Here is a 27,027-nt window from a genome sequence, read left to right as displayed (position 1 = left end):
GCAAAGCTCTCAAGCATAATGAAAACTCTGCCAGGTTATACATTACCTCCAGTATAGGGTTTCCAGTTATAATACTTCCCACGGAAAGGCATATTGTCAAAGTCTGCACACTGTTTCTCTCGAAAATCTCGGGCCCCCAAAGGACATGGCTAAAATAAAATAAAATAATAAATAGCATGATTGTTGAAAAATACCAAAACCAAGGGACAATGCCCCTAAAATTAAAAATGTCTGAACTCCCAACACATTAGCTCACTCCCTTATTTTTGGGCTATAATTCTGGCATTTGCTTTACTGTTTTACAACCAGTATTCCAACTGAAGTGTCTGAATTGTAATCTTAGCCACGGAAGAAATAACTGAAGTAATTAAAACAAAGTTAAGTGTGAGACAGTTCCCATATAACTTCACATTCAGATGCATGTCACAGTCCACTTTGCAATCAATCCGTTAGGCGTCTCCTTATAAACAGGCATAAAAACTAGGTGAAGACACTAAAACACAAAATCCTTTTTGGTAACAGTATTTGAGGTTCAGCTGCCACAACTACTCCCAGCTCTTTCTTTTAAGAAATCAAGAGGCAGGTTTGTAACATGACATTCAGCACTATTAATTGTGGTTTGGATCCCAACTACTATAGCTGTTTACTGTCTAGTCCTGACAAAAACCATATTTTGAGATGTGGAATGAACTGGGCAAAATCCTAGGCCTCAAGTCTAAACACCTTTAAATCAAGGAATTTGGACTTATTAAGATTTACATTTAATCTATTAACATCACGGAAAATAAAATACTAAATTTTCAAAACACGTACATGTGTTGGTTGTTAGAGAAGAGAAGGATGTTGAGAGAGTGAAGAGAGGATTATTTGTTTTTAAAAGATTGGAATGCTTTTTCTACCTAAGTTTTTTAGAGAATAAATCTTGCCAATCTAGCTAGGTCTAGATTCCAAATTCCACATTATTTAGGGCCATCCTAAAGTTCACAAAGAATTAAAAATATAACTTCTCATAGTGTTGAGGAAATATGACCTAATTTGACTTATCTTTTAGAGTTCTGTACTAGTAGCATCTAAAAAGCCAAGTATATATTGCTTTTGAAACAGGGATGGAGAAAATATTTCCCTTAAACATGACAGAACAAAACAAGTCATTAGATAAAATTCTCAACTGTGAACAAATATGTTAGTTACATTCTGAGAGATGATTTTGAGGACATTTTACTACCCTCCCTTAGATCTCTACATTTATTTGATACAGTTTCCTGAGATCAGTACATTGCAAATGTCCTTTAAATCAAGTACAAAAATAATAAGGCTACAATGTGCAAACATGTGCAAGGTCATCATTACTTGCTATATGCGAAGAGTTGACTCATTGGAAAAGACCCTGATGCAGGGAGGGATTGGGGGCAGGAGGAGAAGGGGATGACAGAGGATGAGATGGCTGGATGGCATCACCGACTCGATGGACATGGGTTTGGGTGGACTCTGGGAGTTGGTGATGGACAGGGAGGCCTGGCGTGCTGAGGTTCATGGGGTCGCAAAGAATCGGACACCACTGAGCGACTGAACTGAACTGAACTAAGGTTTGAATTTCTATCATATCAAGTTTAAAGCCTAAGATTCTGAAAATAGTGGCAGCAAGTCTACATTCTGTTATGAGCCTTGCATTTTAAGATATTTTCTGCACATTAAAATATGACACTGCAATGCTAAATCCAATGGTTTTACTTATCAAATTATCCTTCATATTTGCCCTTTAAAAAAATGAAAAAGAACTATTCACATAGGCTATGTAATGCATCACACTAGAAAGATATGCTTCCACCATCTTTTGTTTCATGATGTGCTAATTTTTGGAATAAAGAAATGCTTCTCCTTACAAGACATTTTCAGGAAACCCCAGAAAATGACCAAGGTTATCAGTGGCTTTGTATGCAGCAAGACTAGTTTTAAAAAAAATATCCTCAATTTTAAAAAACACAAGTAATTTGAAATACAAGTTTTCACACAATATTTAAGTATTTGCAAAGCACCAACCACCTAAAACTTCATCCAGGCATGTCTTTCAATCTATTTGGAGTAAAATACAAAAATTGAAAAACCACAATCCTATCTGAGGCAATAAGTATATGACAGCACATTATAAGTTGTCTACAAGTGTTATATATAGGTGAAAGATCGACGTATCAAATGAATCAGGGAAATATTTGTTGAGGAAGAAAATCTTGAGTGTATCACAAGAATTATAATAAAAGTGTCATACATACTTATTCTTTATAACATTATAAAATATTAAAATATTATAGGAATTGAGCTGGTTAAGAAAGAAAACAGACTTCTATTAAGAATGAAGCCAGGACTTCTCTGTTGTCCAATGGCTAAGACTCCATGCTCCCAATGCAGGGGGGCCAGGTTCAGGGAACTAGATCTCATACGCTGCAATAAAAGATCCTGTGTGCCACAACTGAGACCGACCCAGCATGACCAAATAAATAAATAAAATAAAAATAAATATTAAAAAAAAAGAATTAAGCCAAGTAAAGACATGGGGAAAGAAAAGAAAAGGTCAATTTTGGGAATAGTTGGATAAAGGTCATCCTGGATGAAAGCAAGGAACTGTATAGAAGCATACAAGTTAACATTTCATAGATAAAAATTGGTTAAAAAAAAAAAGCCCTGAAATAAACGAAGTTCAGGGACACTCACTTCAAAAAACAAAACAAAACAAAACAAAAATCCTATTCTTGACCATCTTGTAATTATTATCCTAAACAGCAGAGAAGTAAAAAGTCCAAAAGAAGAATATTAGTTTAATGACATACTTGGATAACATTTTATTAGATTTCTGACCTATTCTTTTCTTGTGATAACCACTCCCAAGGTCAGCATAATAAAAATATTAGCAATAACAACACATACTTACGTTTTTCTAAGCATTCAGTAAGTACCTATTCCATGGCACACTGTTCAGAGGTCTTTAGATCTATTATAAGCTCTCTCACCACTCTTGAGGTAGTTATAATTAATAATCCCAATTTACAACTGAATAAATTATATGTTATTAGTCTGCTTAGTAATAGTTTCAATGAGCAAAGATACTTCCTTCATCTGAGTGGGGACTTCCACTGGACTCTGTAAATGCTACAATAACAACATAGGTTTTAGCTCTGTTGCTGCTGTTAAGTTGCTTTAGTCATGTCCAACTCTGTGCGACCCCACAGACAGCAGCCCACCAGGCTCCCCTGTCCCTGGGATTCTCCAGGCAAGAATACTGGAGTGGGTTGTCATTTCCTCCTCCAGGGAATCTTCCTGACCCAGGGACTGAACTCACATCTCTTCTCTTGCATTGGCAGGCAGGTTCTTTACCACCAGCACCACTTGGGGAGCCTATATAATAAGCTGTTACAACTACTCAAATGTGCCATTACACTTATTAAAGAAGACAGACCATATGTAAATGATAGGGCTGTGTTCCACTAAAATCTTATTTACAAAAAGAGGCGATGGTTTAAATTTGACCCAGCAGGCACAATTTGCCAACCCCTGATTCAGGATGTTATCATATAGATACATCTGTATGTCAGCATTGTGCAGAAGAACCAAACTCACCTATTAATTTTTGAGTCAACACAGAATCATACACTTTAAAGAACTGATGTCAGATTATAATATAATTTGCATAAAATGCTTAAACTCCCTGTACAATTATCCCCATAGGGGTCATACATTATGTATAATCTACAGAAAGATACATAAAATACTCTTCAGATGACCACAATTATTATCCAGTTCTTTCTTTCAGCCAAAATCTGTTTTCCCATAATCCATTGATCTTGCGCCTTTCTTCTGAACAAATCTAATCCCTAATGGAAAGGTATCTGGACCTTGATGGCTTTCTTATGGGGACATAATAAATTATCATTAGTACTTTTAAAACCAGGCACCAAGAACTGACCTTAAGGGTCTTTTTTTATATTCAGCAAATATATAAAAAAATATTTTATGTATCACATATGATCTAGGCTCTGGAGATAATACAATACACAAAACAGATTAGGTCCCTGCTTTCACGGAGCTTACTATAGTCAGTTGGAGATGAGAAAGAAGAAAAATAATGCAGGGTACTAAGATGGTAGTTAGGTGGAGGTTGGGGGAAGTTGTTTTAAATGGTAGACTAAGAAAAATCATCTCTGATAAGGTGGCACTGAAGCAGAGTTAAAAAATTGAGGACATGACTTATGTACATATCTTTAAAAGAGTGTTCCAGGAAACATTAAATGCAAAGGGTCTGAGGCAGGAATCTGTTTGGGAAATTCACAAAATAACATGGAAGATGGAAGGTCTCATAAATTGGAAACTGCAGCAGACTTGGGGACTTGATTCCATACCTTTCTGTTTCTAGAATATATCAGCTAGTGTTATATTTTAATTTAACTTTTTCCTTCAGTGGATGCTCTGAATCTGTGTTGATTAGAAATAAGCTTATGAGGAGTTGTATATTCTGGCTGCAAAGAATGAGAAAGATCAAAGAGTAATTTCTTAAGGAAAAATTCCATAAAATATATTTTTGTTTTGTTTAAGAATAGTGACGAGTTTAGGGAGCAATGTTTTTTAAATTACTTAAGTATAATAAATGCTGACACTATGTCAAAACTGTAACAGGAAATAGGCATAGGCAACACATTTTTTATGTAAAGCTTGACAGGTTTTCAGCTTCTTAGTGTTAACACTAATCAAGCATCCTCTCCTTCTAAAAAGCAACCAGCAGGGCCCCACATAAATCTAGAAAGCAACACTGCAGGTCTCGGTATCTTTTGATCTTCAGTTCAGTTCAGTTCAGTTTAGTCGCTCAGTCGTGTCTGACTCTTTGCGACCCCATGAATCGCAGCACGCCAGGCCTCCCTGTCCATCACCAACGCCCAGAGTTCACTCAAACTCATGTCCATCGAGTCAGTGATGCCATCCAGCCATCTCATCCTCTGTCATCCCCTTCTCCTCCTGCCCTCAATCCCTCCCAACATCAGAGTCTTTTCCAATGAGTGAACTCTTCACAAGAGGTGGCCAAAGTACTGGAGTTTCAGCTTTAGCATCATTTCTTCCAAAGAAATCCCAGGGCTGATCTCCTTTAGAATGGACTGGTTGGATTTCCTTGCAGTCCAAGGGACTCTCAAGAGTCTTCTCCAACACCACAGTTCAAAAGCATCAATTCTTCGGCGCTCAGCCTTCTTCACAGTCCAACTCTCACATCCGTACATGACCACTGGAAAAACCAAAGCCTTGACTAGACGGACCTTTGTTGGCAAAGTAATGTCTTTTGATCTTAGTATTTTCAAATATACAAAAAACCTTAATATTAGCATCTTTTTCATCACTTTTTTTTTTTAGAGAAATGTGTATGTTAGCACATTCTATGGACTATCTTAGGCTTCCAATCATGTTGACAGATTGCAAGAATCTCCCTTCACAATACTTTTTATTGGTAGATAAATCTAAAAAAAGAAAAAGACTAATTCATTGGGGCATAAAATTGCTACAAAAAGAAATCTCAGCTTTCGCTGACAAACTGTCCTGGGGCTTTTCTATTACTAGAGTTGAAATCTTCATTTTATTTCAAAAAATAAGGTGACCTTGGAAAGTCCTGGGATCTCTTTGTGCCTTCTTTTTTTCGTTTGCAAAATACACCCCAAATGCCCTTACCTTCAAGAGCAATACATCCCAATATGTTTGCAAATGAGGAAAATTCTGCAAATACTGAATTAAGTTTCTTGTTGTTGTTCAATCACTCACTTGTGTCTGACTCTTTGTGACCCCATGGACAGCAGCACGCCAGGCTTCCCTGTCCTTCACCATCTCCCGGAGTTTGCTCAAACTCATGTCCATTGAGTCAGTGATGCCATCCAACCGTCTCATGCTCTGTTGCCCTCTTCTCTTGCCCTCAGTCTTTTCCAGCATCAGGGTCTTTTCCAATGAGTTGGCTCTTTGCATCAGGTGGCCAGAGTACTGGAGCTTCAGCTTCAGCATCAGCCCTTCCAGTGAATATTCAGGACTGATTTCCTTTAGGATTGACTGACTTGCTGTCCAAGGGACTCTCAAGAGTCTTCTCCAGCATCACAGTTCGAAGGCATAAATTATTTGGCGCTCAGCCTTCCAGCTCTCACATCTATACATGATTACTGGAAAAACCACAGCTTTGACTATACAGACCTTTGTCAGCAAAGTGATATCTTTGTTTTTTAATACACTGTCTAGGTTTGTCATAACTTTTCTTTCAAGAAGCAAGTGTCTTTTATTTTCATGGCTCCATTCAGCAGCTGCAGTGATTTTGGAGCCCAAGAAAATATGATCTGTCACTGTTTCCACTTTTTTCCCTACCTATTTGCCATGAAGTGATGGGACTGGATGCCATGATTTTGAACACAGAGTTTTAAGCCAGCTTTTCCACTCTCCTCTTTCACCCTCAACAAGAGACTCTTTACTTCCTCTGTCTTATGGGTCATAAAGAGTGAGAAGCAAGCTGAGAATAAAAACTTGGTCCTCTCCCCCTACTTTTCCCTTTCCTCTTTTTTTTCCTAAAAGAAATGGGAAGGCTAGGAAGACAGGAGGATTCCTACAGCCTCGGGAAAAACAGCAAAATGAGCATTTTGTTGGCCTTTTCTCTTTTCTACCCTCTGTTTTTTCTTTCTTTCTTACATGCATCCCAAATGCACTCATATTTCTTCACTATTACACTAGACCAACTTTATACATTGCCCAAATTTAATGTTCTTTCTCTCCACGATAGAAACATATTTTTAGCCACTTAATACCCTATTATTTGAAGAAGCAGAAGTGGAGGTTGGATTCTGACCCTTGCTTTGCTTAGCAAGGCATGTACTTGACATGGGATTGTGAAAAGGGACATATTTTGTTCATTCACGATACCACATGCCTCTCTTATAAGTTCCAAACAAAATTACTGATTTCTTAATTATCTGAAACTGTTTTATTATCTCATTAAAAAATTCACAAAGGCATTTCCAAGGTTAAATTTAGTGTTCAATATATGTAATGAATCATTTCAACCCCAGTTGTTTCTTTAATTGGAGGCTAATTACTTTACAATATTGTGGTGGTTTTTGCCATACATCCACATGAATCAGCCATGGGTGTACATGTGTTCCCCACCCTGAACCTCCCTTCCACCTCCCTCCCCATCCCATCCCTCTGGGTCATCCCAGTGCACCAGCCCTGAGCACCCTGTCTCATGCATCGAACCTGGACTGGCGATCTGTTTCACATATGGTAATATACATGTTTCAATGCTATTCTCTCAAATCATCCCACCCTTGCCTTCTCCCTCAGAGTCCAAAAGTCTCTTCTTTACATCTGTGTCTCTTTCGCTGTCTCACATATAGGGTCATCATTGCCATCTTTCTCAATTCCATATATATGCGTTAATATACTGTACTGGTGTTTTTCTTTCTGACTTACTTCGCTCTGTATAATAGGCTCCAGCTTCATCCACCTCATTAAAACTGATTCAAATGCATTATTTTTAATAGCTGAGTAATATTCCATTGTGTGGAATATTACACAGCTTTCTTATCCATTCATCTGCCGATGGACATCTATGTTGCTTCCATGTCCTGGCTATTGTAAAAAGTGCTGCGAGGAACACTGGAATATCAATCTCAGTTTAAATGTAAACTTCTCATCTTTTCTCTCCCAAATAGTTCCTAGTTTTATGGGAGCAATTTCGCTATACTTTTACTTTTGAAGAAACAAAAGTCTGATAATCCTACATTGTCTAGAAAAATTTAAATCTCAATCTCATGTTTGATATTATAGTCTCTTATACAAGTTTTCAAAATTAAAGCTGTTTTTATATGTCTTGTATAGCCTGTATTTTATTTAAATGTTTTCTATCCATAGCATGACCCTTTTCTCTGCTGCTGCTGCTGCTGCTAAGTCGCATCAGTGGTGTCCGACTCTGTGCTACCCCATAGATGGCAGCCCACCAGGCTCCCCCATCCCTGGGATTCTCCAGGCAAGAACACTGGAGTGGGTTGCCATTTCCTTCTCCAATGCATGAAAGTGAAAAGTGAAAGTGAAGTTGCTCAGTCGTGTCCGACTCCTAGTGACTCCATGGACTGCAGCGCACCAGGCTCCTCTGTCCATGGGATTTTCCAGGCAAGAGTACTAGAGTAGGGTGCCATTGCCTTCTCCAGGCCCTTTTCTCTAAGCCTTTAAAAATGTTAAGAATCAAATTTTTACTGTGTGATTTTAGAAATGTCTCTTTAAAGAACAAAATAAGCAAGTTTTTTTCTATGCTTAAAGCTAGTCTTTATTTCTCAAAACAAGATAACAATATAAAATTCATACTAACCTAAAGGTTAATGGCACTGCTTCTTCTATTTTTTGGCATCTTATATATATATATAGACACATACATACATACGTATACATGAAAGTAAACTTTTATAAGTGTATTGAAGTGTACTTATAAGAATAATGTGGTTGATACATATTTGCTTTCTAATTATAACTTGGGACACAGTTACAACACTGTTAGTTAATAGATCAACTCTGTACTTTGTCATCACTTACCCCATACCTTTCCCTGGGGGTAAGGTCTGTAGTTTCATAATTTTCTCAGCTATCTGGTTCTGCTGCAGGTTAAGGTTAGACTGGCAGTAAGACAATGTCAAAGGTGACTAAACTCAGAGCTTACTTTGCCACACCCACCTCCCAAAGGCTCCATCTTTTTTAAGAAGGTTAGAGCAGCATCCGGAAATTCTATGCCTTATTGAATCCTTTCCACGGCACTAGCCTATTGCTAAGCTTTAGTTCCTCATTTAAAAATATTAAAAAAACAAACAAACAAGGCACTTTTCTAGGCAGTTTAGTGGTTAAGACTGTGCTTCCAATGCAGGGGGCACAGGTTCCCTGGTTGGTGGAACTAAGATCCCACATGCCACCCAGCAAGGTCAGAAAAACAAAACAAAACAAAAAACCAACCCTGTCTTTCCCTTTATAAAAGTGATTTGAAGATTTAATGAGTACTTTTTAAAATATACAAAAGTACTTTGTAATCTCTAAAGCATAAATGTATACGGTAATAGCTGCACTGATTGAGTACAGATTAAGTACTAGGAATAGCACTAGATGTTTTAAAGTGTTTGTGCTCAGTTGCACATGACTCTTTGGAACCCCATGGACTGCAGCCTGCCAGGCTGTTCTATCCATGGAATTTTCCAGGTGAGAATAATGGAGTGGGTTGCTATTTTCTACTCCAGGGGATATTCACAACCCAGGGACCAAACTGTCTTCTCCTGTGTCTCCTGCATTGGCCGGTGGATTCTTTACCACTGAGCCACCTGGAAAGCCTAATTAAAGTGTTACTTCTTTTAATTCTCAAACAGACCTGCAAGTTTGATATACTCTATTTATACAGGTGTTCCTTCAAAATTTAGTGATGTTAGGTATCTTGCCAGGGTAAAATAGCAGCAACCAGGATTAAATTTAAGTCAATTCTTCTTTCACTATAGTCTTACCTCTGAATATAGGCTATACTTTTCCTGTGTATCACCAAGGCAATAACACCATTTAACTGACCTTAAGCAATGAATGGAAGTAAAGAACTGCAGACAGCATGCACCTCTAGCAAAGCTTACTGAAAAAAATACCCATGTACTACATAACCTATGCTTAAATTTTAGAACAGACCACAGGTGAACTGGAAAATCCTTTGTCTCCATAATTTTTTATAGTTTTGATGCATAAAATAAAGGAGGAAATGAGATGCTTAAGATGTAAAATAATATGATTTCATCCTAACCAAGGTGGAGCTTAGGTTTTTCACCAGAAGTTCTATCCTAGTCACATTTTCAAAGCAGACAGGCAAATCACAAATAGTATGGAAAGAAAAACTTAAGGATTTTCTGGAAAATAGCTAACAATACCAGAATGCTCTTTTTAGAAATGTAGAAAAGTTCTTTGTATTGTAGCTAATATTTCCTCTTTAGGCTTTGATATAAAGTTTGGCTTATAACCTTAATGTAGGTATATTTTTTACCCATGACAAAAATCAAGTTTGAGTATTTAACACACTGATGTATAAATTCTTCTACTTAAAATACTATGTACACCAATTTTTACCCTCTTAGAACATTTTACATAATAGTTTTAAGTGACTGCAGTGAAAAGTTTCTCAGGAAAGCAGAAATGCCTGCATAACTCAATATTCTTTTATGCCAATCAAAAGGAGATTTCATACACAAAATAAAGTATTTTTTGAGCAGTACTTGAGTAAACACTTTTAGAAGACTGAGTATATATCTGGATCTTTATTTCTCATAATGGCACTACTGGATAATCATGTTAGCTCCTACCTGTGCTCATTTATAAACACTGTCAAGGACCTTATCAATCATTTAAGTTCAAAGAGGGCAACTGTCCTCAACCAACGAACCCTCAGCATCACAGCTTCAATAAAGCTCTGCTCTCCAAACCCAAGTTCCATAAGACCACGTCTATTAGATTAGTTTATGATTGCAAATATTCTCTTGAAGTTCCTGTTTAATGATGAGACCAAACTTCATCTAATTATCTTGCCTTTAATAGATGCCTTCGAGGGCTTCCCTTGTGGCTCAGCTGGTAAAGAATCCGCCTGCAATGTGGGAGACCTGGGTTCAATCCCTTAGTTTCTCAGTAGCTTCAAGCCAAGAAGCATATTCATTGTTCCTGCCACAGCTCTTGTCTTTACCTGCTATTCTGTCCTAGAAACCATGATGTGAATATCATAGAAAGAATCCTTGTCTAGAAGCCAGAGGTTCCTAATACAGGGAACATACTACACGTCTAATACACCCTGATGCAGACAGCCAGCCTCAGAGTCTATTGTGTGATAGCTTTGGCCTGTAGGCTGGTCATGCTGCTGCTAAGAGTGGTCAGACCAATTTTACAGCTCGCTTTATTTAAAAATCTTACAGACTGAGATTCTCTGTCTGAGGCAATTTATAAGTTGCCTCTTTCAAGAAACATGAGAGAAGTAAAAGACCTACACAAAATAAACACAAGAAAATTAACAAAATCGTAATAAGCTCATACATATCAATAATTATCTTAAATATAAATGGATTAAAAGTACCAACAAAAGACATAGGCTGGCTGGGTGGATGAAACATGTGCATGTATGTACTTCCACTTACCACATCACTCTACTTAAACCCCCAAATTGTATGTAATCATTTTACACTGTTAGGTTAATCATGTTTCCATTATAGCTTGCAACTGTAATTATCTTTTCTGTCTGACTATTGATTGTGAAAACTGATAAACGTCTTTTACTACTGTGATTATTTAACTATTATCCACTTAATAACATTGTATTATGATTGGTCAACAGAAAATAATATAATTCTATATCACTAAAACTACCATTTAATAGGAAAACTGGTAATCACTTTTTAAAAATCCTGATGCATATCAGAATTATCTTGAAATTTTTGAAAAATACAAATGTCCAGGTATTGCTTTTTTTCTCCAGAGTTCCAGATGCGTTTCTAATGAGCATCCATGTTTAAAAACAACTGGACTATATGAGGATTTTATCTAGTTTGTTTCATTTATTCTATTTCATATTCAGTACTCTCCTTTCATTTAGTTTATGTTTTCCAATTTTTGTATCTCTTTTTGTTGTTCTTTCTCAAGCCTTCATCAAGAGTAGTAGAAAAGCTTTTGTACACACACATATATATAAATAGTATGTATAATATGATATATATATATATTAGAAAACCTATGAACTTTTGCCTAGCTAAAAAATTTATAACATTTTGATTCCACTTGTTTGACTTAGTATGAAAAGAATGCTTAATTTCTAATTTATATTCACTCAAAAGTTTGATACAGTTTCATGTATTCTGGCATCTAATATTACTGTTAAAGGACTAGAAAGTTTACTATCTTAGTGATCTTTAAAAGAAAATTTGAATGAGGCTGGAAACTTCTAATCCAGTTCTAAGAATATAAAGAAATACTGTTGTAAAAAAAAAAAACAACCAGGAAATTAATGTCATACAGTATTATTAACTAACGTGCAAATTTTGTTTCAATTTCACAAAATGTTATGGTAGTGGCCATTATTTGTTTTCATACTTTATTCAAGATTCCATGTTGTATTTAGTTGCATTAAGCAGCTTCAGCTGCATGCAACAAATTCTGGTAAATTCTCTTCTCATTTTTATTCCATTACAAATATTTTCTAATATTCCTTGCTATATTAATAGATTCTTAGACATACTCATCATTTAAAAGTGAACATTTAATTTTTTTAAATACATGGGGCTTTTAAGGTATCTTTGATATTAATTTCTCATTTTGATATTAATTTCTCCCTTAAATGTTTTCTTCTCTGCAACCACCATCTGTGTTTTTTCAGTCTTCTAACTTTATTGTGGCTTTCAATGGCTAAGTCAAAGATCTCTCTTGTTAAATGTCACATTACACTTGAAAATATGTGGGTTATTTTCAAATATCTTTTGATATTGACTTCTAACATACTTCTACAGTGATAAGAGAACAGATTCTGTATGATTTCAATACCTTTAGACAATGAAATTTTTGCACCTTGTTTTATGTCCCTGGATGTGTTCCAATGTCTCCTAGTTTAGTGTCTATGGGAACCTGAATATAACTTGTATCCTACTGTTGCAAGAAAATTATATAAATCTTAATTATGTTGAATTGGTTCATGATGTTTTTAAGGTCTACTATGCCCTTCCACTTTTCTGTATTATTCATCTTATTAATTTTTGAGAGTTTGATATTGAAACTCCAACTAAAAAAGTCTTAATTTATCTACTTAAAAAATAAGTTTGATATATAGTAGAAATATACACAACCTTGTTCTAAATTTTCCAAGTCTCTTATAAATGTGTTATCATACTTTCATAGTTTCATTTGCTATTCAGCTGTATAAAATCAAAATGTATTTTGACTTCAGTAATGTATTTTGCTGTATTTCTTAGTGGCACAAAATAAATCACTTATGAACTAATTTGTGTTGTAGAAACAAGGCTGTAAAAACACAGACTATAATACAAGCTTATAGCATAGTTTTTCTAGATTTCTATTGAACAAATGGAAATTAAAATTATCCTACAAGTCAACTCACCACTGAGGAGTGGTGAGTACAGAAAATATAGTTAAAATAATAGGTCTAGTATGTAGAAAGTGCTCAATAAATGTTAGCAGCAGCTATAACTATTACTACTACTGTTGCTGCTGGTACTACTGGTATTGCTATTGGTACAAGTCCTGTTACTGCTGCTACTACTTTTGTTGCTGAAAGATAGAAACTAAATGAGCTCTAATGCAGAATCTGAGGTATACTCAACATCTATCAGTCCCTACTTTTTTTGCTTGCTTGTTGTTCAGTCACCAAGTCATGTCTGGCTCCTTGAGACCCCATGGACTGCAGCATGCCAAGCTTCCCTGTCCTTCACCATCTCCCAGAGTTTGCCCAGGTTCATATTCATTGAATTGGTGATGCCATCCAACCATCTCGTCCTCTGTTGTCCTCTTCTCTTTCTGTCTTCAGTCTTTTGCAGCATCAGGGTCTTTTCTGATGAGTCAGCTCTTTGCATCAGATGGCCAAAGTATTGGAGCTTCAGCTTCACATCAATCCTTCTAATGCATGTTCAGGGTTGATTTCCTTTAAGCTTGACTGGTTTGATCTCTTGCTATTGAAGGGATTCTCAAGACTCTTCTCCAGCACCACAGTTTGAAAGCATCAATTCTTTGGCATTCAACCTTCTTTATGGTCCAACTCTCTTATCTGTACATGACTACTGGAAAGACCATTATTGTTTAGTCGCTAAGTCATGTCTAACTCGTTTGCGATTCCAGGAACTGTACCCCTCCAGGCTCCTCTGCCCATGGGATTTCCCAGGCAAGTATAGTGCCATTTCCTTCTCCAGGAGATCTTCCCGAATCAGGGATCAAACTTGAGTTTCCTGCTTGGCAGACAGATTCTATACCACTAAGCCACCAGGGAAAGACCATAGCCTTGAGTATATGGACTTTTGTTGGCAAAGTGATGCCTTTACTTTTTAATACACTGTCTAGGTTTGTCAGAGTTTTCCTTCCAAGAAGCAACCATCTTCTAAGTTCATGGCTACAGTCACCATCCACAGTGATTTTAGAGCCCAAGAAGAGGAAATCTGTCACTGCTTCCACCTTTTCTCCTTCTATTTGCCATGAAGTGATGGGACTGGATGCCAGGATCTTAGTTTTTTTAATATTGAGTTTTAAGCCAGCTTTTTCACTCCTCTCTTTCACCTTCATCAAGAGGCTCTTTAGTTCCTCTTCACTTTCTGCCATTAAAGTGGTATCATCTGCATATCTGAGGTTGTTGATATTTTTCCTGGCAATTTTGACTCCAGCTTGTAACTCAACCAGCCTGGCATTCAGCATAAGGTGCTCTGCATATAAGTTAAATAGACAGGATGACAATATGCAGCTTTGTTGTACTCCTTTCTCAATTTTGAACCAGTCAGTCATTCCATGTTTGGTTCTAACTGTTGTTCTTGACCCACATACAGGTTTCTCAGGAGACAAGTAAGATGGTCTCGTATTATCATCTCTTAAAGAGTTTTCACAGTTTGTTATGGTCCACACAGTCAAAGGCTTTAGTGTAGTCAATGAAGAAGAAGCAGATGTTTTTCTGGAATTCCCTTTCTCTATGATCCTGTGAATGTTTGTTATTTGATCTCTGGCTCCTGTCTCTTTTCTAAACAGAATTCTAATTTTTTCTCAGGAATCTACTTCTCAGAGAAGATGACTCTAAGCCCATTTTAAGGACTTATCTGGATTAGCTGAAACCAGTATGGTAATATCGTTCCTTTTGCTTGTGACTGGGTTAAGGGTGGGCATGTGGCGTCTTGACCAACAAAACATGAAGGAAGTCTGCTGAAGAAGCAGGGAAGAAGCTTTGGTAAAAACTTGTCATATACTTAAGACAGACACATGGGAGTACTTTATCTGTTCTCTTCCTCTGAATATTGTCAGGGAAAAGTACCTTAGTTGTTCCGTTGCTCCCTTTTTGATGCTTTTCAGTTTCCTTTAAAAAAATATGACCTTAGGATATTTTCCTTACTATCTGGTCAGCTCTTTGCTGATTTTAAAATGTTAAAAAAAAATCTTATTCAGCAATCTAAAAAAATTTTTCTGTCACAGTAATGTCATTACCAAAAACAGAAGTTTCACATTTGTTTCTAAAATGAACTAAGATTGATTTGATTAAAGAATTTTATACATACTATTTATAGTCTTTTTTATTGTTTTTTTTTAATATTATATTTACAATGCTTTAGCTATAGAGCAAAGTGACTCAGTTATATATATCTGTATATATACTTCAGATTCTTTTTCATTATAGGTTATTACAAGATATTGAATATAATCTTCTGTTCTATACAGTAGGTCCTTCAAAACAAAAATAGACTCAACAGACATAGAAAAAAAAACTTAAGGTTAGCAAAAGAAGAAGGGAGAAGGATAAATTAGAAATTTGGGAATAACAAATACAATCTTCTTTATAATAATTAGTTTTCTACTGCAAAGCTAGACTAGCTTTGTGCTGTCCAATACAGCTGTCACTAGCCACATGTGGCTATTTAAATTAAATTAATTAAACTTAAAGATTCTGTTCTTCTGTTGCACTAGATGAATTTCAAGTGCTCAACAGCTAATTTGACTATGCATTGGACAGTGCATATATAGAATATTTCCATCATTGAGGAACATTCTCTTGGACAGTGCTGGGCTAGATTATGTGTCTAGAAAGTTTAAATTTTCATGTATTAGATTAAATTTTAAAAGGCTCCAGCTTGTACAATTTATGCTCAGATAGCTTTATTAACTTGGATAGCATGAAAATAAATTTTGGTGTGGTAATTTAATTGTCTCAAATTATGAACTAGTAGAGACAAGGTTAATTAAAAAACATTATTTGCATATCCATGATATATATATATATATATATATGTGTGAGTGTGTTTGTTAAATATATTTCCTTAACATTTGCTGAAAGCTGAACCAGAAGACAAAGATACTAAAAGAAATGTCAAGTGACCAATAGTAAGCTTTATAAAAAATCTGAGCATATAAAATATGGGTAAAATGAAACAAGCTTGGCATGTGTGTCTGGTGTGTCTTTATCTGTTTTTTTATTACCTACCATACATTATTCATATTATATAGCACTTGTGTTATTAGGCCCAAAATGTGGGCCCACCTCTACAACTATATAACAGAAATAGATGGGGATTGAGAGGTGGGTTTGGCTTTCACACTCCTACCTAACACAGTCTAATATACAGTAGGACTCCCTTCTTCTCACGCATAAAACCTCTATTTCCCGAGATTTATGTTATTCATCCAAATCACTATTTGGTTTCATCATTGATTTTTACTAACCTCATGATGACCATTTCCTGTCATTGGTTAAAGAGCTTCATACCTACTTCACAGTTTCACTATATGCTCCAAGTCCTAATGTCACCCACATAGAAGACTCCCCAAACTCCCTACCCTTAACAGTCCTTGAACTCCTTGACCTCCATTCAACATTGAGCATGCACTCTCATGACCACACTCTAGATCTGACCTCAATGAGAACAGTCTCACTTCTCACATCTTAAATTCAAATATTAATACATTCCATTCTTGGATCCCCTGACTTCCTATCTCTTTTACCCTGTTTATCCTGCAACCCTGGTTCTTTAATTTTTATGGATTTTTCAAAGTTAGCTATCTAATTTTCTCCTTGCTTGCCCTCTTTATAGGCTCCATTGTCATTCCCTAGTGTACCATGCATGGCTCACCAGTATCCTCAAATTTTCTTGATTTGTTTGCTGTTATGTTGTAGTCTCACCTTTCTCTAACCCATTTTCATCTAAAGCATAAATCTGAGACTAAATTTTAACCTGCACTTAATTTTATTTGTGCCTAGAAAGCTCTCAATGTCTCTTCCTTCTTTTCTTTTCCAATTTGCCCTTCAGGTATTTAGCTTCCTATAGGAAGAAATCCTTAACTCCCTAATTAGGCTATGTGCCAATTCCACATGTTTTTATAGTATTCCATACTTATTCTATCATATCACTTGTCACCCTGCCTTGTGATTTTCTGTGACTTCCTAAGAAATGATAAAATCCTTGAAGGCATAGACTCTCTCACTCTAGCACTGTCTGATAAAAGTAGGCACTCAATTACTTGTTAATTAATGCTGGAAATTTAATACAATCATTGTAATTGAAGCTACATCTAATTATTAAGTTGAAGCTACATGTATTATTAAAAATAAATTAATAGAACTAAATATCATAAGCTATAAATAAGAGTGTGTTAGCAACAATATGAGGAGAAATAGAGTAGGGTAAGGAAGATTAGGAATCCCAGGGTTGTAGGGAGAAGGGAGGGTTGCAATTTTAAATTCAGTATTCAGATTAGGCCTCACTGAGAAGATGATCAGTTGAGTAAAGGTGAGGTAAGGGAGTTGGTGATGTAGATATCTGGGTTGGAAGAGTATAAAAGGCAAAGAGAACAGCCAGTGCAAAAGCCCTAAGGTGGGAGCATGCCTGGCATATACAAGGAGGGAGACCGTGTGCCTGCAGCAGGGTGAATAAAGAGGAAAACAGTAAAAGATGAGTTCAGAGAAGTAACAGAAGGCCAGACTGTGCAGGCCTTGCAGACCTCTGTATGAGTTTGGATTTAAGTAAAACAGAGAGCCACTGAAAAGTGTTGAGTAAAATACACTGAAACTCTGCCTCTTATATTGAGCACTGTAGGGAGCAAGAGTAATATCAGGAAACTCACTGAAAAAGCTATTTAGAATAATCCAGGGAAAGATAGGGGACAACTTCCCTGATGGTTCAGCGGTAAAGAATCCACTTGCAATGCAGGAGACACAGGAAACACAGAAGAGCATATGAATGAGGAATAGTGTGGGAATGTGGGTAATAGTCTTATGATATGATAACAAATTAAAAGCTGTGGTTTTTAGATGGGAGAAAGGAAGGAGTAATAAGATATAATGTCTGGGTATGGACTTCCCTGGTGGCACAGTGGGAAAGAATCCACCTGCAATGCAGGAGATACAACAGACGCAGGTTCGATCCCTGGGTGGGGAAGATCCTCTGGAGCAGGAAATGGAAACCCACTCCTGTTTTCTTGCCTGGAGAATCCCATGGACAGAGGAGCCTAGTGGGCTACAGTCCATAGGGTCACAGAGAGTTGGACACGACCGAGCAATTAACACACACTAGTAAGATATAACGGAGAAGACAATGGCACCCCACTCCAGTACTCTTGCCTGGAAAATCCCATGGACGGAGGAGCCTGGTAGGCTGTAGTTCATGGGGTCGCTAAGAGTCGGACATGACTGAGCGACTTCACTTTCACTTTTCACTTTCCTGCACTGGAGAAGGAAATGGCAACCCACTCCAGTGTTCTTGCCTGGAGAATCCCAGGGACGGGGGAGCCTGGTGGGCTGCCGTCTATGGGGTCTCACAGAGTTGGACACGACTGAAAGTGACTTAGCAGTAGCAGTAGCAATAAGATATAAAGAAGACAGTCAATTCACTTCCAGGCCCAGTCATTCATGGGCTAGGGGAGAAAACACAAGTCCTTAACTTTAGAGGCCTGCAAAGGAAGCAGTATCTTCAGAGGAAAGCCAGTTTCCATTAGAACAATAAGGTAAAAGGAAAGAAAATTCAGAGACTTCAAGATATAAGGGATTGTGCTGATGATGAATCACGAATTTCTGGGGGCACAGAAGAGTTTCAGTGGTTGGGAAGGGATAGGAAACAGCAGGGATATGCAAAGATTTATGGAATTGAATGGAAAGATATGAGGAATGATGTGGAAGTCTGGGACTTCTTGAAGTGGCAAACATAAAATGGAATAAAGGCCATAATAAGATTAATCCTTATTTCTTGAACTCAAGAAAGATAATGGTGGCAAGGTTGTGAGTAATGACGGGCTAGGAAGTTCAGGGTGTGTGTGTCTCTGTCTTGATTCCTTTTCAGGACAGCATATTTGTTCCTAGTGCTGGAGCTTCCTCTGACTCTTGTCGATGGAATTGATGGACCTGAAAGGCTGGTCCCATCCAATTTCAAAAATTCATGTGACCCTCACACACATGGATTTCTGATCAAACTAGCTCACAGTTTAAAAAGTTTCCCTGCTCTAGGGGAAATGTAAGCTAACTTTTCATAGCAGAATTTGGTTTTACTTACATCTGTGTTGCAGGAGCGATACCGTTTCCTTTCCCCAAGGCAATATTTTCCACCTCCTGAAGGTCTGAAAACACATTTTGTTTAACACGTGAATATAATATATCCAACCACATAAAGAGTACATAAATTGTTTGATGAAAACATATTGACATTTAAGAAAATAAAAGATTTGTCATTTTATTAGTTATTAAAATAATAATCATGGTGATAGCAATCATGATTATGGTTGTTAAAAATTAAGACAATTTACTATGAGTAATTTTATAAGGCTATTAATTGTGATGATACATACATTCTTAAGAAAATGTGATTAAATCAATGTACTTTCTAATTAACATAGTAAACAGGTATTCAGTTCAACACAATGAGTTTAAAAATCATTTATAATGAAAAGCCATTTTAATCATATTCAACAAAACACATAATCTGATACTGTATGTTTATCAAGTAGGAAGTGGAAAGTTTGTTTTTATAGACTAGGAATAAGGAGAAGACACTAAATAACTTTCTGGAAATAGCTTCAGTTCAGAGTATATAATGCAGAAATAAATTTCTATCTCATTTCAAATATTACATAAAGTTTAAAAGAATTAAATCTAAACATCAGATAGGCTTGTATTATATAGATACTTTACAGTACATTCAATTAGGGTGTTAAATACTTGTTTTACATAAATTAATTTCTGGAGTATTTAACATTAGAGAAAGTCATATGCTATTATTTTGGCATGTAATATTTGAATGGAAAAAACTAACTTGTTGTTTCAAAAGTGGTCCAAGTCATTCTCTTAAGTATTTTGGTATATTATTTATTACCATAGGGTTTTACACTTTTGGTTATTAAATTACAGTAGCTTGGAGCTGAACTTAATTATTCTGTACTTGTTTTAAAAAGATCAAGTCTCAAGTATAATTTTGGTTCACTGGTAACTATTATCAATTTATTACATTATCAATTATCTCATTGATATTAATTACAAATGAGATAATTAGAGTTACACTTTGAATATATTTTGAATGCCAGTGAATGCTGACTTCAAACAAGGGAAAAAAATGGCCCAGCCTGAGCCAGGATGGGAGAAATGGGTTGGTCAGAGAAAAACAAGGCAGTGGGAATAGTGGTGGCACTGCTGTTTATGAGTGGGTGACAGTGAGCTCTGTTTAACAGAATGAAAAAACAGAAGTAATACAAAGGGAAACAATTTCAAACTGAAAAAGAAGAAAGAAGAAGACACATTTAGAGGGAGGAACCAAAGACAGGGTTACCAAGTTAAAATAGGAAAAAATTAAAATAGACCATTTTTTTACCCCAGCAGGGGGAAAAAGCAGAGGTGATATTGTAACATCATTTTGCACCAAATAATTGTCAACAAAGAAGGTCCTTAACCTGAGTTCTAGACAAAAATGGGAGCACTTGACATGAAGCAGCTAAGGAGCAGTTTAGTCTCTGGTAGGACACAAAAGACCAAGTAGAGAAATCATCCACCTGTAATGGGCACTGGTGGGAGGGAGAAGCAATACAGCTTAGCAAGGAATAAGGATGGGCTGGCTTTATGCCAGGAGGACTCTGGCTAGAGAAAGAGTGGTGGGAGAGGAGCAGTCTGACCTGCATAAAACAGTCATGAGGAGAAAAGTGGTGGCAGTTCCGGAAGATGATTAATGGGGGCATGTGAATGGAAACTATTTTAACACATGGGCAGTATTCTTTTCATTGTGATTTGTGATGCGAATCAAGGCATTTCAACCCTTGAAGTGCTCTCATTGGTCTTTTTAATACTAATGTAGCAGTAATAATTTTATGTGACATGTGAAAAGACCTTAGGTTTCCTGGGAATAATGGTAATGTAGCTAAGACCAGACCTGGTTTCATCCATAATTCAGTAGTTTTTGGAGGAGGAAATCTATCTGATTATTACTAGATGAAAAGTCTGGCTGTACCTGGGATAGATACACAATGCTTTTCTTTTCTTTTTAGTTACATAGTAAGGTGAAAAGAAGAAAAAGAAAGTCTGTCTAACAAGGCTCCTCCACTTTCCTGTGCCTATTGCTTGTTCTGAAGAAAGCACTTGGCTCACTGGAGAAACGTTTTTACAGATAACATGTGAAACCACAGCTTTGAATCATTTCCAACTGTGTCTTTTTGTTGGCTCCGGCTTACTTTAGCTACTTACGCTGGACTGTCACAGTGTCTTAGGGATGAGGAGACGCCTCCCCCGCAGGTCCTGCTGCACTCTCCCCATAGTGACCAGGGACCCCAGCCCCCATCTATGCTCTGGGGCCAAGTGCCAAAAGGAACACAATCTCCCTGATAACACCACTGCAAGATTTCACAGAAAACACAGAATTAGCTTTTAGGCAGACAGGGCTACCAGGATAGAAATAAAAATACATAAGGGTCAGGCAATGACCAATTACAGGCATTAGCATTCTCCCCATAGATAACAGACTGAGAGTTCTTTAACTGTGTTTAGACATTAGTAAAGGTGCATGTGATTTGCAAATTAGCTAAGCAATGATTTATAAATCTCTAACAAATACCAGGCATCTAAAAAACTTGACTTTACTTCTTTTTTTCCTTCTTTCTCCTCCTCCAGACTTTTGGTGTTTTCTCATTATAGAGACCTCAAAAGCCTTTTTTAGATATTTTAGTATTATAACATTTTTTTCTTTATATTCCACTATTATTAGACTCATGGAATGATAACGCAATATGGAAAGTTCCCCAGTAAGGAATTTTTATGATGGTAATTGCTTTCTCTTAAAAAAAAAAAAAGGCCGATTGAGGCTACAATAGTAAAAGAATGTGTTGTGGCATTTCATCTACATGAGTACTGCAGACATAATAAAAGTAATGCCAAGACACTAGGGACAGGGTACAAAAAAACCCTTATATACACTGACTAGCCATGTGTATAGCCCTTACATGAACATGTGTATTGGAATTCTTCTCAGCTTTACTCTCTGCAATAAACCACACATACTGCACATAAGTAGAAAGCCAGGAATAATTTATCGAGATGCAGACATCACATAATCAGCTCATAACTCTAACGTGATAAATCTTATTTGCAGAATATGGTAAAAATGAAAGCCGTTTTTAAAAAAGCCAAGCACTATGCAAGGCTTTTATTAGCGCATTTTTCTGAATTATCAAAATTTGATGAACCACGATGATGCCTGGAGAAGGAAATGGCAACCCACTCCAGTATTCTTGCCTAGAGAATCCCATGGACAGAGGAGCCTGGTGGGCTACTGTTCATCGGGTCACAAAGAGTTGGACACGACTAAGTGACTAAGCAGCATGCTGATGTTATGAAAGTTCTTTGTTTATATGATGAATAACAATAGTGAACATTATCAGAGTTGAGTAACTGTCAGCAATGTTAGATTGTTAAATAAAAATTCAACTTTATATTAAAATGTAAAGGGTTTTTGACATGTCATATTTTAAAAGTAATCAATTTATTATATTAATTCTATATATCCAGAATTATTTCACTTTCACCATTTGTACTGCTATCACTCTAGACCAAACTGGCAAATGGAATAGCTTGTTACCTGGGCCCCCTGCCTTACTTTGTTCTATCTATCAGAGAGCTCTTTTAAAACATACTGTGGTATCATGTTACTGTTTTCCTCAAAAGACTGTAATGGTTTCCTCTTCCCCTATGGTCAACAGTGACCTTTGTGACCTAGCCCCTGCCTCCCTCTCCAGCCTCATTCTCTTTCTGGTACAGAATGCTTCAGACACACACTGGCTTTCTTTCTGTTCCGCAATACACTAAACTTGTTCTCTGCTCAGGGTACTTGGATTTGCTGGTCCTCCTAGAAATACTCTTCTGATTCCTTCTATTGTAGTCTTCTCATCATTTGGTCTCAGATCAAATGTCATTCAAAGAGGGGGGCCATCTTTCCTTGACCACTCTTATTATGAAGTGGCTGTACCTCACTATCCCTGCCGCCCTCCCCTCCTCCTACTCCAGCATGTACAGAGATTACATCTTCCTGTTTTAGTCCCCTTTACCACTCATTTAAATTACCCATGGCAGAAGATGAGATGGGTTAGACAGCATCACTGATTCAATGGACATGAACTTGAGCAAAATCCGGGAGATAGTGAAGGACAGGGAAGAGTGGCATGCTACAGTCCATGGAGTTGCAAAGAGTCAGACACGACTTAGCCACTAACAGCAATAACTTATTTTTCAAAATATTTTTTTTATTACTTTTATTGTTTCCTCTCTTTGGTATACAAAAGCCTTAAGAGCCTCATGTGGCTATTCAAATTTAAATTAATTAAAATTGAAAATTCAGTTCCTGAGACCCCTTCTAGGACTCCATAGCCACATGTGTCTAGTGGCTATGATACTTGACAGAGTGGATACAGAACATTCCTATCATCACAAAATGTTCTAACTGAAAATGCTGAATGTCTAGAATAGTGCCCAGTGGATATTTAACAAAACATTGTTGAATGAATACATTAGTTAAATTATTGAATTCTGTGTCCCATTTTGGTTACTATATGTTAAGAAGGAACTGGAGATACTGGAGAGTAAAGAAAGTCAAATTCATCTTTGCGTCTTTGGTAGTTGGCATTCAGAGAATGTTTCAGTAATTGTAATAACATAAAGACTTTTTAAGAAAACTGCAAAGGAATTATCATTTGTCCGCAAAAAATTAGGCAAGAGGAAGTTAAAATTTGGTTGACTATGTAAGGCCAAACATTCTGATCCTAAATTGAATAAATGTTAAAGTAGTGCCTTAAAAAAGATAAAAGAGTTTTGGGCAATTAAAAGGTATTATGAAGAGAAAAAAACCATCTGTCTAAAATGATGAAGCAGAGGTAGTTGGCTGAACCGATAATACAGTACCGACTCTGGAAGCAGGGCTGCTAATTATGTACATGTGAGAGGGAGAATGTTCAAGGTGCCAGCATATGATTTACCTAAGTGATCTTGAAGACCAACCAGTTGGTATAATGGTATATCAATTGTGTCAGATCTTCATCTATATAAAAATCATATATATAAAAAGAACATCTATATAAAAAGAACAGTGCAACCAAATATCCTCTGGTTTTACATTTTTGGTATTACAAATGTTATTGCAAGTAGCTACGTGTAACAATATTTATGCACCATCTATTTTCCTATGAGAGTAACTGAGTAATGTAGTATTAACCAGCAATTACTGTTCTTCCCCCCCGCAGTTTGGAAGGACTGATGCTGAAGCTGAAACCCCAATATTTTGGCCACCTGATGTGAATAACTTGACTCATTTGAAAAGACCTTGATGCTGGGACTGATTGAAGGTGGGAGGAGAAGGGGACGAAAGAGGATGAGATGGGTGGATGACATCACCAACTCAATAGACATGAGCTTGAGTAAGCTCCGGGAGTTCGTGATGGACAGGGAAGTCTGGCGTACTGTAGTCCATGGGGTCACAAAGAGTCGGACATGACAGAGTGACTGAACTGACTGAACACTTAAAAATTCCAAATATTAAAATTTGCGTATTTTTTAAGTCAGAAACTTAGCATTACTGATTTCAAATAAGAATAAAATTTGATTTTACATTTATCTTATATAATCACAGAGCTGCACTTAAAGCTCAAAGAGATTTTAGAATTTATGTGGTCTAAGCACTTCGTTTTTTTATATGAGGCAACTAGATCTTAAGAAGGCTGACTTGCCCAAGATCACTTACTGAGAAAAAAGGATTTGCTGTCCAAATACATATAAAAAATGTAGGGAAAAATCAATTGGAAGTGTAGGACTATATATCCGAAGACATTAAAGAATATGCTAATATATTTTATTGAACTGTTTTTACTACATAAAATACAAAATAACAGTAGAGATTTTTTAAAAATTCAATTAGCTGCAAGTATATATATATATATACATATACATGTTTTTTCATACCTCCTTGAATATTCTTATAATTAGTACAGGAAAACATTCCACTTTGTGCATTTTTTAGGGCATGAAATTGTGAAGGCCACAAAACACTGAAAGATGTAGGTTCTAAAGTATTAAATAATACTGTTTTACATGTTTTTTAGATGCACACAAAATACAGCACGGGGAAAGAAATCACATAAATTCTCCTGTTTTCCTCTTAAAATGTACACTTAAGGTACAAGATAAATACAAATATTCAGTTTGTAAAATGTTGCTCAGTTCTTACCATTAATTAATATATACACAGCAGTATTCTGTAAGTGTTTTGCTAAAACCCTTTATCATGAAAATTCATGCTATTGATTATATCTATTCTACAGAGTCATAACATAATAGACAATTATATCATAAAGTTAAATAACATAAATTAATGGGCAAAGAATGAAGAATTCATAATAATAATGTAAGTATCAGCCATTTAGCAGTTGACAAGAGACTAGTGTCTAGTTTAATAATTAATTCACAACTTAGTCTTCAGTCAGTGTGTTGATTTTAGTCGCTCAGTCATGTCAGATTCTTTGCTACCCCATGGACTGTAGCCCACCAGTCTCCTCTGTCCATGGGGATTCTCCATGGCAAGAATACTGGAGTGGGTTGCCATGCCCTCCTCCAGGGGATCTCCAGGGGATCAATCCCAGGGATTGAACCCACGTCTCCTGCATTGCAGGTGCATTCTTTACCATCTGAGCCACCAGGGAAGCCCAAGAATACTGGGGTGGGTAGTCTATCCCTTCACCAGGGAAAATTCCTGACCCAGAAATACCACCAGGGTCTCCTGCATTGCAGGAGGATTCTTTAACAGCTAAGCTACCAGGGAAGCCCAGCTACCAGGGAAGCTCAAAGTTGCTCAGTCATGTCCGATTCTTTGTGACCCCATGGAATTCTCCAGGCCTGAATTACTGGAGTGAATAGCTATTCCCTTCTTCCACGAATCTTCCCAACTGAGGGATCGAACCCAGGTCTCCCACATTGCAGGCAGATTCTTTACTTTCTGATCCCACCAGGGAAGCCCAAACATTTTCTTGGCTCATCTGTCCATGGGGATTGTCCAGGTAGGAATACTGGAGTGGGTTGCCATGCCTCCTCCAGGAGATCTTCTCAACACAGGGATCAAACCCAGGTCTCTCATATTGCAGGCGGATTCTTTACCATCTGAGCCACCAGGGAAGCCCACCACGGAAGTCTGTGTGTAGCCTGTTACAAATTTCAGTTCTCATTTTAGCAACATCCTTCTTTGGTCCAAAGCAAGTTCTTTGTTTCTTTTCTTTAGTTTCCCTAACTACAAAGTAGGGTCTAATTCAAGTTTTTGATTATAATATGGTTTGGATTAGGATGACTACAGAAAGGGCTTCCCTGGTGGCTCAGAGGTTAAAGCGTCTGCCTGCAATGCGGGAGACCTGGGTTCGATCCCTGGGCTGGGAAGATCCCCTGGAGAAGGAAATGGCAACCCACTCCAGTATTCTTGCCTAGAGAATCCCATGGACGGAGGAGCCTGGTGGGCTACAGTCCACGGGGTCGCAAAGAGTCGGACACGACTGAGCGACTTCACTCACTCACTCACAGAAATTAGTTCTATACAGACATACCTTCAAAGAAGTTAAAAATCTATCAAATGACTTGTTTAACTTTGCTCTCTGGCAAAATGTTCTTTTGTGCATGTTTACTTTCCTCTCAACCTTGTGTTTATAGGAAAGGATCTCTGGAATTTTTGCTACCTCTCCTTCTGGTAGTATTATGTATCTTAATGTAGTACATGATTTTAAGAGAAGAAACTCATT

At 36.9% G+C, this 27,027-nt stretch overlaps 1 protein-coding gene across 4 annotated transcripts in view; it reads right to left on the bottom strand.

Moving 5' to 3' along the window:
• ADAMTS6 (ADAM metallopeptidase with thrombospondin type 1 motif 6) overlaps positions 1 to 27,027 on the bottom strand; it is a 302,396-nt gene that overhangs the window by 107,448 nt on the left and 167,921 nt on the right. For all 4 annotated transcript variants that reach the window (XR_011562416.1, XR_011562415.1, XR_011562417.1 and 1 more), the window contains exons 12-14: positions 21,455 to 21,600; positions 19,284 to 19,347; positions 47 to 149 (exon numbers count right to left, since the gene is read on the bottom strand). Coding sequence is in view for 1 of the 4 variants with exons in the window: in XM_070774612.1 (XP_070630713.1) it covers positions 47 to 149; positions 19,284 to 19,347; positions 21,455 to 21,600 (313 nt within the window). In the remaining 3 variants the exon portion in view is untranslated. The remainder of the gene's footprint in view (positions 1 to 46; positions 150 to 19,283; positions 19,348 to 21,454; positions 21,601 to 27,027) is intronic.

The sequence above is a fragment of the Bos indicus genome, chromosome 20, assembly GCF_029378745.1.
Source record: "Bos indicus isolate NIAB-ARS_2022 breed Sahiwal x Tharparkar chromosome 20, NIAB-ARS_B.indTharparkar_mat_pri_1.0, whole genome shotgun sequence".
NCBI classification, from domain to species: domain Eukaryota; kingdom Metazoa; phylum Chordata; class Mammalia; order Artiodactyla; family Bovidae; genus Bos; species Bos indicus.
This window is presented reverse-complemented; position numbering and strand designations above follow the sequence as displayed.